The sequence below is a fragment of the Lemur catta genome, chromosome 7 (assembly GCF_020740605.2).
Source record: "Lemur catta isolate mLemCat1 chromosome 7, mLemCat1.pri, whole genome shotgun sequence".
Taxonomy (NCBI): Eukaryota; Metazoa; Chordata; class Mammalia; order Primates; family Lemuridae; genus Lemur; species Lemur catta.
Window position 1 is genome coordinate 41,309,742 of NC_059134.1, and position 15,125 is coordinate 41,324,866.

Below are 15,125 nucleotides of genomic sequence, written 5' to 3' on the forward strand. Positions count from 1 at the left end.
GATTATCTGATCTCCTTTAGCTTGAATGAGGAGGAATAGGAAGAGGTCTAATCAGAACTTGCCTCTTGCCTTTTTCATTTGTTGTTTCAATTAAGTTGAATTAAAGTTGCACAACTGAAGGGTGCTGGCCTTTCCCTTTCCTCCGTGGCTGCCATTTGAAGGGCCTTTGCTAGTTTTTACCGAATTGCTTGAAGCTGTTTCTCTTAGGCCTATCACCTCACGGAAGTGGGATCATACAAGATGTATCTTTTTGTGACAAGCTTATTTGACATAGCACAGTGTCCTCAAGGTTTATCCATGTTGCAACACATGACTTACCCCTTTCATTTTGAGCTTTGACTGCTGCTGTTGTCTTCCTTAAATCTCACCTGTGGTTTTAAACAGCTTGAGAGGGCTCCCCACAACTCAGGCTGTGAAAAAAAATGGCAGCAAGAGCTCAATCTGCTATTAACACTAACACATTGCTTCTAGGAGGAAAGTGAGCAGTTACTGACTCCTTTGTTTATTCCAAACCATATAGATATACATACAGTTTATATGTTACAGTTAAAAATTTGTATGCTAGTTTATGTGGACTCCAGCAAATTCTCTATTAGACTTCAACTTGGACTTATCTCTGGTTTATTAAAGTTCTGCCTTTTATAATAGCAGAAGATGAATCAATAAAGTAAATTTGTATTTCTCAAGAGATGGTTAACTTAGCTAACATTTGAATGTGTTAATATCAACAAAGCCTAACATCAAATGATAGTTTCTTTTATTAATGTCTTAAAAGAAACATAAATCAAAAAATTTTAAACAAATTTGCTATATCTTCTGAATATTTAGTTGTAGAATACATAAAAATCAGTTTTGTTATCCTCATCAAAATATATACCTTGTGCTTATCTGAGGTTTGTTAGTTTTCATTCTCTTTCACTAAATTCTTAGTTAATATTTGATATTTGTTTATTCTTACCATGTGTATAATCTGTAGCCAGCAGCATGGTAACTCTTGACATACTCCATCTACTTCTTTTTCCAAAAAAACTGTTTGAAAGATTGCTTTGCTAGGCTGTTTTTTTGCATCAGTCTGAGAGGCTATTTCTAGCATTAAATGAGTAATGGGAAATAAGAATTACAGCTATTTCTGAGGTAGATCTTCTCCATGTGGCTTCATGATTTTTTGGCTGTGAATTTCCAGAATAGCAGATATACCTACCTATAATGTAAATGAAAAAAAAAGTCTTCAAAACCCACATATAAATGACTTGAGGAATATTTTTTTCTGGCATACCCACACCTCATTTGCTTCATTAAGGTTAATAATTGAAGGAAATGTATATGGTATGTATTGTAGACATATAAATGTACACATACACAGCAGGATAAATTTTTATTTTTAATGCTTCCTAAGAATTTAATTGGACTTATGTATTTTGCATTTATAAAGGAAATGAAAAAATGGAGTCTACCCCATGTGAAAGGAGAAAGTGACTCTTACTGATATTGTTTTGCCCATAAGAACTTCTATCTTATTTCAGTGACGCGTGGAACAATCACTAATATAACATTTATATATCATTTCAGGATGACGATGATGATCCTTTTATGAACATCAGTTCTTTAAGAAGAAACAGAAGATAATATATTTAATGGCACTTAGAAATTTTCAAGATACAAGAGGAAGCAAAACATTGCAAGCTAAGAGTTTATAGTTGAAAATGTTTGAAGTATTGCTGTTAACTGAAGAAGTTGAAAAAGACTTAACAGAAAAAAACTAATGTTTAAGAATCTATATTTTTGAATATCATTTCATGAACATTACTCCATTACTGGGAGAAATTTCCCAGCTCAAGAACATATATAATAGCATTGGTTCTCTTTATTTTTAAATCTGGTATAGTAACAGCTTTATTTAAATATCATTTTCGAGTAAGGATTAAAATAAATTTGCCATTATACATTTCTGCTTCATGATTGTAGACTATGTCAGTATTTTAATGTGGTTACATTTAGCCAAAGTTGAGGGAAAGAGCTTAAAAAATGTAACTTCTTGTTAATCTTAATGATTTCCTAGAGGCTCTTGACTTCTTGAAAGTAAAACAATCTATGTAAAACTGTGCCTAAGCTCACTATTTGTTATTAAGTATGTGGTTTTTTCTGTGCTTATTATAAGACTTTGAATGATAGAAGTACCTTTTAGTTTGAATAGATATGTTTTTATTAAAGAGAACGTTCTGTTAGAATTATTGAGTTTTTTATTCCAGTTGTAGCAAAGATTTCAAAAGATTATATTCACACTGAGTTGTAGTAGTTTTCTCTATTATTCTCTACCGTTAATGGTTCTTTCTTTCTCATGCATGCACCTATTTCTAGGAGAAAAAGGGTTAAAAAATTTTAAACTATATGTTCTTGAAAATATTAAAGGTCTTTTTTAGATAGAATGGTCAGTTGAACCTTGTAGTTATATTATATTAAAATATTGAAATATAACTAATGTGGAATATCAATACCAAGACTTTTCATTAATATTTTATCTTTTTTTTTTTTGGAGACAGAGTCTCACTCTGTGTCTGGGGCTAGAATGCTGTGGCGTCAGCGTAGCTCATAGCAACCTCAAACCCCTGGGCTTAAGCAATCCTTCTGCCTCAGCCTCCCAAGTAGCTGGGACTACAGGCATGCGCCACCATGCCCAGCTAGTTTTTTCTATATATTTTTAGTTGTCCAGATAATTTCTTTCTGTTTTTTTAGCAGAGACGGGGTCTTGCTCTTGCTCAGGCTGGTCCCGAACTCCTGACCTCGAGCAATCCTCCAGCCTCGGCCTCCCAGAGTGCTGGCATTACAGGCGTGAGCCACCGTGCCCGGCCAATAATATTTTATTTTAACTTTGGTTTCTGTGAAATATTTCTGAATGGACAATTCCAGAAATCTTAGGAGATCATGTTAAGTTTATATTTTCTTACTTGTTTTAAGGGGGAAGTAAGAATTTGGCCTCTTCAGATTTAAGTTAAATAATCCCACTGTCCTCTTTAACACTCTGTAAAAAGACCCCTGAGAGTATTCTTCCTTTTAATCTTATGAGGCAGATATATTTAAAGACTTCTTAAGGAAGTTATAGGTCTTGGCAGTGCAGCAGCCTGACATTTCTTCATGGGTAGAAACAAACACTTGACTGAATGGTACTCATGACCATTAGAATAGTCATACCTGGAATGTGTCAAATTATAGGAGACAGACACTTGGCTAGTGGCTTTGAAATGGCCTAAGTCAAAAGTAGCTATATAACATTCTAATGACTTTCTTAAAAAATATTTTCTGTACCTAATTTTAGCATAAGGGTTATTTTAGCAGGTAGCGTTAACTCAGTGAAAGGCATTGTCCTGTGAAGTATTCTCAGGCGGACATGCCCACATTTTTATTGCACATTAAATCTCATACTCCCAGTATTTGAACAAAGCAGAGGTTAAATCAGGAGTGAGCATTGCTGGGCATGATGGGATGGAAGCTACGAGGGGAGGCAGGTCTGGATGGTGCAGTGTTGCTTCTGCACAGGGCACGCTGGCTCAGACCGAGCTACGGGCTGCATCACCTACGAGGTCTTCTCATTTATCTGTTAGATGGGCCTAGGTGAGGGTAAGAGTGAGGAGACGGTCACTAAAGTATCCTAACAGCTTCCTGGGAAAAAGGAATAAGGCTTTCTCCCTTTAAAAAATGGCTCTATGTATGAAAAGAGGTACTAAATGTGATGTAGTTAGGGAGGCCAAGGAAGGTGATTCCACAGCAGTCACAGAGGGTGAAAATCTCTCCAGTTAATTCATTTTGTGAATAGTGGGTATCAAGCCCTGGAAATGATAAACATGAAAGGAAAACTTTTTTGATTAAATGTTATTACATAGTTAAATGTGTCACATATCTTTGATATTCGATATTGATGCAGCAAAATCTGTTGTTTTTTTTCCTTTTGAAGATTTTCTGACCTGTTGGTATAGGTATGTACAGGTCTTTAGGTGATTGCAAAGCACCTGCATTTGCTCGTGGAGGCTGTGAGAGAGCAGGGATGAAAACATTCTAAGGAAAACATCTGTAGGGAATCCAAAGAATAAATCTCTTTCTGGTGTTTTGTTTCCGATCCTAAAAATACAACAGTGCATTTACAAGGTTAAGAATGCATTGTATTTCTAGGAAATTCTAGGAAATATAACTAGTGCTTGGAAAAATCAAGCATTGAGACATGTGGCCTTTAATTCAGGTACATACGGAACTTTTTTTCCTAAACATTTAAAATTGCGAAATACAGAAATGTCATATAGTTTAACAGATTACAAAGTGAGCACTTGTGGCATCACTATACAGGTCAAGAAATAAAATATTGCTGTGCCTCAGAAACCCAGAGAATTTTTCCCTCTGGTTAACCAGCCTTGACTTCTGTAATTTAAAAGCTCTTAATTTTGCCACAAGGTGGTGCTTCTACCATTAGATGCAGTTAGGATGATGTAACTACAAGTCAAAAACTAAGGAGTCAGTGCATTTGCAATAGATTTAGAACCTATGCAGTAATATTAATACTAAACCTATGCAGTAATACCATAATTAGCCTTCCAATCATATAAATTGCTTTACATATGTATTTACAGGTTCAGCCTGTTACTATGGAAATTACCCTATAAACTTTTACATAAAAAAGTTGAACAAGAAAAAAATGTTTTATATCTTAATAAAGAGAAAAATTCTTACTAGAAAAATTGAGTGGAAAAAAAGTCTCCCAATGTCAAATTTTTCTTTGAAAATGTACAATATTTAAAAGCAACTTTCCCCTAAAGTAATCTGATGTCCTTTGTGTATCTGTTGTACATTTAATTCATAGTATTTTGTGGTTTTTTTTAAGCTAACTACCATTAATATTATTATAAAAGTTTTATATAATAAAGATTCGGTGTTTTGAGTCCAGTGAGCTTCCATATTCTTGAAGGAAAAATGTCCACATTTTATCATTTGCTTATCTCATTTCCTTTTAATAATTTTGAACTTAATGTTTATTAGTTAGGTCTGAAAACACTAGAATTTTAGTTTGATCTCTGTAAAGCCAGTTCACACAGCCTGCTGTTGACATGTACGTTTGTATATCTTTACCATGTCAGATCACTCCATCCAACTGTAGCTTTTTTGAAATTGTAAAAGCAATGCATATTTACTCTTCAAAATTCAGGCATTGAAATATGTATCAAAGTACATGTGCTTACCTGTCATCCTGTCCCCAGATACAGCCTGTCAACAAGTAATGTTTCTCCAATTACTGTTTTCATGACTACTAAGAAAAATTTTTGAATTAGAACCGCCAGTTATATAGCCACATATTTTGGTCCCCATATCAAGGTATATGTTCTCCTTGGTACTTTACATCCTGATTTTTCCACATCTGCTTTGTCAGCCTCTTAATTGCACCTATTAATTAATCATTGCCTATTTTGAGGGATAACTACACTGCTCTCCAATGTGTGTTTTAAATGTTATTGCTCAGTTTGGGTCAAATAAAAGGATATTTAATCTGTGGTACCTTCACATTAAAAGTGATGAAGTAATTTTTAAAGGGCTCTTGGCTGGTGATTCCTCCGATTAATGAAAGAGGTACAATGGATATTAGGCTGATTGGCCTGTGCCCCTTTTCTGCCTCAGAGCCACTGTGCGGTTATGATGGTTCATGCACAAATACTCAGAACTAGTGGGTAAGTACACTTGATCACATTGTCTGTTTAATTTCAAGTGTTTCATGTTTGTCATATTTTATGTAAAATATGACAGAGAGTATTTTCTACACTCTGAGCCTAAAATATAACTCCAGTCTACCTATTAGTGCATTTGAACTGATTAGGCAGCATATCTAACTGAGCAAATTTTGCTAGAAGCAAATAGCATTGCTTAACAGGATGAGAGGCACAACTGCATTTCTGTTGCTCCTTCAGTAGTCTGGAAATGAAGGCATGTGAAACCGAAGGGATCCATTTTACATTGACTAAAATCTTCTACCATAGAGGCTGGGCAAAATGTCACATGGCTGTAATCCTAGCACTTTGGGAAGCTGAAGCAAGGAGGATCACTTGAGCCCAGAAGTTTGAGGTTGCAGTGAGCTATGATGATGCCACTGCACTCCAGCCAGGGCACAGAACAAGACCCTATCTCAAAAAAAAAAAAGTGTTTTACTATAAACAATGAAATAAGTAAATGAATCCATCATAGGTATACATGAAAACCCTCAGGGGTTTATCATTGCAATATTGATTTCTTTTTTTTTTTTTTTTTTTTGAGACAGAATCTCACTCTGTTGCCCAGGCTAGAGTGCTGTGGCGTCATCCCAGCTCACAGCAACCTCAAACTCCTGGGCTCAAGCAATCCTTCTGCCTCAGCCTCCCAAGTAGCTGGGGCTACAGGCACGTGCCACCATACCCGGCTAATTTTTTTCTATATATATTTTTAGCTGTCCAAATCATTTCTTTCTATTTTTTAGTAGAGACGGGGTCTCACTCTTGCTCAGGCTGTGCAATATTGATTTCTGAGTTTTTAAGTAAGTTAGATCGTGTTTTTAAAATCTTTAATTTTGAAATAGTATTGGCTTTATAGAAATTTGCAAGAATAATGGAGAACTTTTAATCCTTTATTCAGATTCACCAATTTTTAACATTTTGTCATTTAAAAAATTTTATATACATATATGTATGTTATATACATACATATATATTCATATCAAACATGTGAACACATAATTTATTTTTCAGTCTTTTGAGAGTAGGTTGCAATGTCATGTTCTTTTATTCTTTAATACTTCAGTATACATTCCCCAGGAACAAGGACATTCTCTTCCATAACCACGGTACAATTTACAGTCCATTTTCCAATTTTGTTAATTGTCCCAATAGTTTCCTTACATAGCATGATTTTTCCCTCTAGTCCAGGATCAAGTCCAGAATTTAATTTTATTTTTTGAATGTGTAGATTAACATGCTTCCTAAAGTCTAAACCATTCAAATGTGCTCTCAACTATTATTTCCTTCTCTATCTATCCCTTTCATCTGTTTCTGCCCCACCCATTCTGAGTAACCAATTGCATTTTTGTTTATCCTTTCTGAATTTCTTTTTGCCAAAATCAGCAGATTTGTATTTTTTTCATTTCCCCTTCTGTCTTACATAAAAGGTATTTTCCTATCTATCTATCTATCTATATCTACATATATATATGTATGTGTGTGTGTGTATATATATACACACACACTCTGTTTTGTCTGAGCATTATGTCCTGGAAATGACTTCATGTCATTTTATAGAGATCTTCCTTACTTTATTCTATCTTCATGGTACTTCCTTGAGTTTAAATACCATACTTTATTCTACCATTTGTGCATCTTGGTAATTTCAGTATTTATAATTACAAGTAATACTGCAATACTAACCTTGTGTGTTAGTATTTTCATATTTTTGGAAGTCTTAACCTTCAGAGTAAATTCCTAGAAGTGTGATTGTTGCGTAAAAGAGTAAGTGCACATGTAGTTTTGTTAATATTGCCAAATTCTTTTGAGGTTGTGCCATTTTGTATACCCACCAACAGTGTATGAAACTGCCTATTCCTCCATAGCCTCACCATCAGAATTAAACTTTTGATTCTTTGCTGAACTGATGGATAAGAAATGGTATCTTAGTGTAGTTTTATTATGAATGAAGTTGAGCTTGTAAGATGTTGAAGGGCCATTTTTACATCCATTTTTGGTTAATTGTTTGTTCGTGTATTTCACTTTTCTAGGATGTTTGGTCCCTTTTTTCTCTCTCCATATAAAAAACAATTTTTTAATATGGATATTAGCCCTTTGTCTACAATATATTGCAATTTTTTTCCAATTTGGTTTGTTTCTTTCTTAAAGTGTTTTTTGCAATGCAAGTTTGTTTTTAGTGTAGTAAAATTTATCTTTTTTTTAAATCTGGACTTAGTTTTTGTTATGTAAATGGTGTCCTATTGAACAGAAGTTCTGTTGGTGAAGAGAACTTTTTTGATTTTTATGATTTCATAATTGGATTTGATGAAGTCCAATTTATCAGTGATTAAGGCTTAATGGTTTTGTGTCCTGTTTGAGAAAACTATTCCCTACCCTAAGGCCGTGAAAATCTTCCTATTATCTTTCAGAACTGCATGTTTTGCCTTTCACCGTTTAACTCTACAGTCCAGCTAGAAATTGATTTCTATGCTCCTAATTGCTACTGGGCTATTTTTTTTCTACGTTTCTTTTGTTTTTGCTGTGTGCTTTGTTTCAAATCAGATCCTCAGACCATGAAAGGATAATTAACTATGATATTTAAGCCATTTGATTAATATTGCATCTTTCAGAGGGGGAATGATGATTAAAGTGTTATTCGTTTTTTTTTTTAACAATACCAGGTAAAAATTTTGTTAAGGATATTTCTAGAAAACATCACTGGATCTGCAACTCATTTTCACAGGATGTAAGCAATAGCTATCATTGATCTTACACTCTTGAAAAATGCTTTTAATAAGATTTTTTTAAATTGCCGTTTGAGTCCATTAATTTTGAGCACCAGAAAAAGAAAAGTTATCTTTTTTCATATTAATTTTACATTGACTTCTGTTTCATAAGGTGCTATGAAATGCACATGCTATGATAAAGACAAATTCCAGCAATTACAGTTGAAATTTTAGCTTGCTGGCAATGGAACCATGGAAGGTTGTGGTGTTTGAAATATAGTGATCGTACCTTTCAGAGGAAAAATCTGTACACAAACAAGTAAACATGTAGGATCTGAAAGTAAGAGTCAGATCTTGACCCACCAGTTAACACTATTCCCCAAAATCTCATAAGGATATTATAAAATTAAGAGCAGAGTATTAAAATTGTGTGAGGAAAATGGACCACACCATATATACTATACCTAGAAGTTTAATTGCTAAATAAAAATTCTTAACAGCAAGTGACTTCTGGCAAGCCCGTGGACTCCCAGCCTGGGTTTATCCTGGGCTCACCTCTACCACACAGCCTTTTATTACACGATGCCGTAACTCTTGACATTGCCTTTCCCATTAGACTGAGTTTCCTTAAGTGCAAGAGCGACCCCCCCACACACTTTTTTTCTTTTCCAACGACTCCAGTTGCTTTTAATCTTTTCCTTTTTTAAACCAAGCCTAGCATGGTACCTGACACAGAGTATCTTACTAAATACTTAATGCATGAATATGAGAAGACATAGATTTCATTAAAAAAATTCCAGAGCGCTCACAGAAATAAAACAGAGTTATTAATTTCACCATCACTCCTTAACAATGGAAATACCTCTCATAAACACAAATGGCTGTGTTCTGCAGTAGAGTTATAGAGTCTAAATTACAAAGCCAACAATCCGATTTCCTCTGCCAGAGATCTTACATGTAACCAAAATTGCCACCTGGGTCAGATTGGCTCAGTTGGCTGGTCAGATCAGTGACCCATCTCTTACAGTGACAATAATAAGGAACCTGTTATAGGTAAAGATTGACTGTTCTCCTCTGTCAACTACTGGCTTTTTTTTTTTTTTCTGAGTATAAATGGTATTTGTGAAAAAATTGAAAATATAAAAGAACATGAAAAGTCACAATCTTATTAACATTTTAGTTTGCTTCTTTTAATTCTTTTTATATAGTTAAAATGAACTCTTATCCATTTCATGTCCTGCTTGTATTATTCTGAGAGCATTTTCTATGTTACTAAATTTTTCTCAAAAATATCCATTTTAATGGCTTCATAATATTTTGTCCTCTTGGAATATCATAGTATGTTTTTCACTAAAGTAATACATGACGAAATCTTTTTATGTAAGTATTTTTAGACTTTTTATATGGAGATATGGCATAATAAAGATACATGTATCCATCACCCAGCTTCAATCTATTTAAAATAACCTGGTCCAGATTATTTTGAAGCAAAGGCCAGACATTGTATCATTTAATTTTTATGTATGTATTATATGCAGCAAGGACTTTTTAAAAATCAAATATCCTGTCAGTTACACATACATTAATCTTTGTCCACATTTCTGACTACCTCCTTAGGCTAGGATACAGTCCAAAGAATGGGATTTCAGATAAAGCAGACAAAAATGTTTTGAGAATATGACAATTTTGCCAGATTTCTTTGCAGAAAGGATATATCCATTTATACGCCCACCAGCAACATGATAGCACCTCTTTCAATGCACCCTAACCAACACCTAGTCATTTTATTTGATTTTGTGAAATGCATTGTAAAAGGTTTCTTCCATTGATTCTTGGTTTTAACAATCTTCTTCATCCAGAAGTAAGATAAGATTGTTGGTCAGTCAGACTTGGGCTTCAATCCTTATTGCTGTGTGATTTATGCAAATCAGTTTCTGAATATCTGCTTCCTCATTCAGTGGATAAAAATATGTACCTTATAGAGTTTTGTGGTGATTAGATGCGATGATGTTTATAAAGTGATTAGCATAGTCCTGGCACATAAAATCTCCCTTGGTTCCATTGCCAGCAAGCTAAAATTGCAACTAATTGCTAGAATTTGTCTTTATCATAGCATGAACTTTGAAATAGAAGTCAGTGTAAAATTAATATGAAAAAAGACAACATTTTCTGGTGCTCAAAATTAATAGCCTCAAATTGATAATTAAAAAAAAAATCTTACTAAAGCATTTTCAAAAGAGTGTAAGGTCAATGACAGCTATTGCTTATATACTGTAAAAATTAGTTGCAGATCTGGTGATGTTTTCTAGAAATAGTGTTAATAAAATTTTTACTTGGTATTGTTGCTATTTAAAAAACCCCACTTTCATCATCACTTCCCCTCTATAAAATATAGTATTAATTAAATGGCTTAAATATCAGGATTAGTTATCCTTTTTTACATTCTGAGGATCTGATTTGAAACAAAGCACACAGCAGAAATAAAAAAGTAGGGGGGGAAAAGCCCAATAGCAATCAAGAGCATAGAATTAGAACTGTTGCTAAGAATTGTGACTCAACTTATAGAATTACAGAAGATCTCCTTGAAACAATTTCATGGCTGTACCTATTAGAGGAACTGTATTTTCTTCCTTTTGCCTCCTCCTAGATCTAATGAATAAATTCTCATTTTGAGTGGTTAACCAGCAATAGAACCAGAAAATGGTTATTTTCACAGAATGTAGGTTTTACATTGTGTCTAGAAGATGGATGTTTATACAATTTTAAATGATATGTCTCAGGAACTTACTAGACAGATAAAGGGCTATTCAGTGAAATGAAGATTTGCACCCCAAGTTGTGTGATTCCAAAGTCAGCATCTCTACCACAATACTGCCCATTTTCCCTGGCTGGGTACTATTCTAGGCTGTCGGTGATCACCTTAGGAATTAGGTGATTCCTGGCCTGGAAGAGCTGACAGTTTCATGGGAAAGACATGTGCAGCAAATAGACTACAACAAGGGAGATACAGCCTCCAAGAATGAACCACATGTCATGGGGGCACTTTTGAAAGAGTAGACTTGGAGACACCGACTCTACTTGTTCTGGAGCTGTGGCAGTCAGTCTCCAGAGAGGGGACATTTGAGGTGGATCTTGAAGAATTATTAGGCGTTTTTCTGGCCCTAGGGTGGTAGAGATGATTCTAGGCAGAGAAACAGTATCTTCAAATACTTGGTGTCATGAAATTGGTGAGGTGAGAGATGATCCCAAGATTCTAACCGTGGTAGACAAGTGAACAGGAAAAAGAGCAAGTCTAAGAAAGGGAAGAGCGGGATATGATGAGTTGATTTGGAGCTGATTGAATTTTAAGTGTGTGGGGATATTCCAGATGAAAATATTCGTTCAACAGTGAATATATAATATAGGTCTGGAGCTTTCAACAGAGATGGTAAGTAGAGATACAGATCTTGGAGTCATTGGTGAGCCATGGCTGGTTAAACTACTGGAGGTGGCTAAGATCACCCAGAGGGACATTTAATTCAAGAGGAGCAGATAATGGAGGCTAGTACCCTGGAGCCTCGCACTTTACCTAGCAATCGTATGGCACAACTAATGCTACCATTCATATTATGGGTTAAATGGGTTGTTATGAGTTGGCTCTAGCCACCTAGCCACCATCGTAAAACTTTCTAGGTCAAAGTGCAGAATTAATTCAAGCAATTTAATTTGGGGCCACAGACTGTAAGTTGGAGTTTGGTTATACTTCTTTTTACTTATCCTAAATATATCTTTTTATTCTATGACTCCAGTGACTCCAGTGTACCGGAACTTGGAGAGCAGTTCCTAGCTTAGCCTGCTCACACACTTTGTGTTTTTATTGCATTTGAACATATCTTCAGCCGTACTTGATATTTCAGGCCTACTTGATTCACTTGTAATTCAAGTATAACATCCAACTCATGCAATTAAAACAAACTTCGAATGACTGTTGTGTGCCTGGCACTGTGCTAATTGTCCTTTCTTCCCTTCTGCCCCCATGATTAGTACCAGAAGGGAATTGTGAGTGTGGTGACTGTTTAACTCAGTAGGGCCTTTACAGGAAACAAGATTGATGTTAAAGGAGCATCGTTTGCGGTGTCAGGAATATTGATGTGGTGGGGTTCTCACATCCTCTTTCCAAGTCCTCTGTGTGATATTATTGCAGTAGTCTCCCCTTATCTGTGGTTTCCCGTCCCACATTTTCACTTATCTGCGGTCAACTGCAATTCAAAAATATTAAATGGAAAATTCCAGAAATAAACAATTCATAAGTTTTAAAATATGCACAGAGTAGCATCATGAAATCTCATGCCAGCCTGTTCCACCGGCCTGGCATGCGAATCATCATTTTGTCCAGCATATCTGTGCTGTAGACACTAAGCGCCCATTAATCACTCAGTAGCCATATAGGTTAGCAGATCGACTGTCGCAGTATTGCAGTCCTTTGTTCAAGTCACCTTTACTGTACTTAAAAATGGGCTCAAAGCTGAAGAGTGGTGATGCTGGCTATTCAGATAAGCCAATGAGAAGCCGTAAAGTGCTTCCTTTAAATGAGAAGGTGAAAGTTCTCTACTTAATATGGAAAGCAAAAAAAAAAAAAATATGCTGAGGTTGCTAAGATCTGTGGTAAGAATGAATTTTCTATCTGTGAAATCATAAAGAAGGAAAAAGAAATTCACCCATAGTATACATAGGGTTTGGTACTATGCGCAATTTCAAGCATTCACAGGGGGTCTTGGAATGTATCCCCTGTGGATAAGGAGGGACTACTGTTTTCTATAATTCTTTGTTTTGTTGTTATTAAAGTACTTTTGAAATGGTTTACTATTTTTTTTTTTTTGTTTCAAGTCCATTTGAGAGAGTTAAACACTGAACTCTTTGCTCTTTGGTATGTTTCATACATTTGACTATTATTAGAGATGTCGAAATATAATTACTATTTGGCACATACTGACTACACAGTGTCCTTGGTTCTATTCAGAATGTGCAAAAGAAAGAGCTGGTTCATGCTGTAAGAGCTGCTTGTGTCTTCCCATAACTCCTTAGCAAGAGCAGTGGTAATTTACAAGACCGATGAAGCTTCAGAGGAAAGAATTTCGAGTGTGGGGTAAGGTGAGGGGATGTTCTAACAAATCATTAAAGACTGGGTTGTTCCAGAAGTTCAGGGTAAGTTGGGGCAGTGGTGCTCGGTTGGCTCAGTGGGCTCGGGAGGCCCAGGCCTGGCCAAGTAGAGAGCCAAATGCCTGGGAACGAGGACGAGGAAGTGACTCTAGACTTAATGCCTCGCCTTGGATTTTGTCAGGACCTGTACTCCTTCAGACCACAGCAGTTCAACTCCCATCTGCTGGCACCGGCATTTATTTGCCTGAGTGGGGCCTTCTTTTGCCTCTGGAGCTCCCTTTGGCTGCCTACTTGGCAGGCCTGAAGCTCAGGAGAATTAACATGCCCTGAGAAGAAACCTTCAACCAATGATTGGCAGGAGTTGGTGTATAGATACCCCAGCTCCGTCGCCCACTGGCTTGGCTGGCTCATGTGTATGCTTCACACTGGCCTTCCCAGCAGCATGAAGTCCCAGTAGCCCACAGTGGTAGGGGGCTTGACAGCACTCTTCAGTGGCTGCCTTCCCTTTCTTGTCTCACTTCTCCACTTCCCTATCAGAGTTTGCCTTCACTTCCCAAATAAACCCTTGCACTGGAATCTCTGTCTCAGGATACGCTTCTGGAGGAAGCTAAAAACTAAAACACCCCCCCTCCTGTTTCAAGAGAGAAGGTTTCAGCCACCTGGCATGGATGCCCTGACACCTACAAGGTGGGCATGATGAGCAAGGACCAAAGCAAAGGCATTAGTTAGATGGCCTAAGAAGACAGTGCTTGGAAGGACACTGCCTAGTTGTGGCTTATTTCTCTGTGCCTGAAGCTCACTAGTCCTCTTCTGCCCATACACTCTTTCTCAACACTGGGAACAATTTGATTGACTAAGATTCTGTTTTCTAAGGTACCATCATATCCAGCCTTGCCTCCTTGAGATGATGCCAAGCTGTCTTGATGGTAAATCAAGTCTGCTCAAGCTCCTGCCCAAGTTTGCAGGCAGGCTCTTGGTTTATATCCTGTAGCTAAATATCTGTTATTTCGTCTGCCTGGCACCCTGTCCCTTCTCCTGGTATCAATCACATAATCCCCTATTTCAGCCACTTAATCCTGTGGGCACTGCCAAGTCAGTCAGCAGAACTGAGGGGCATCTCGCCATCCTTTCCCGACGTGGTTGAAGAGTGAAATGTGGAATGAAAACATGCAGACAAGAGAATTTGCTGATCAAATAATAGAGAAAGAAAGATAAAAGTTCTAGGATGGGTTGCGGTCAAAGGAGAATTTTGTGCTTTTTGTTTGACTTCAATGCAGCTGAAAACTCGGCCATCATCCTTGATTCCTCCCTCCAATCTCTATCAACCTCGTTCCCCCTCCTGCCAGCACCTTGACTCAGGTCTCACCTCCACTCCTGGATCACTTGAGCAGCCTTCAAACCCCCTGCCTCAAGCTACAGCCTCTCTGTTCTCCACTCAGATGCTAGCATGTTCTTTCTAAAATGCAAACCTGATCATGTCAGTCTCTACCCAAAGCCCTTCCATGAATTCCCATTGCCCTCAGGAAATCATTCAAATCCT

The 15,125-nt window shown here is 36.5% G+C and overlaps 1 protein-coding gene across 3 annotated transcripts in view; it reads left to right on the plus strand.

The window, feature by feature from the left end:
* Positions 1-2,536, plus strand: part of MRE11 (MRE11 homolog, double strand break repair nuclease) — a 57,287-nt gene extending 54,751 nt beyond the window's left edge. For all 3 annotated transcript variants that reach the window (XM_045557105.1, XM_045557106.1, XM_045557107.1), the window contains one exon: positions 1,570-2,536. In XM_045557105.1, coding sequence (XP_045413061.1) covers positions 1,570-1,626 — 57 coding nt within the window. In that variant the 3' untranslated portion in view covers positions 1,627-2,536. The remainder of the gene's footprint in view (positions 1-1,569) is intronic.
* The last annotated feature ends 12,589 nt before the right edge of the window (positions 2,537-15,125 follow it).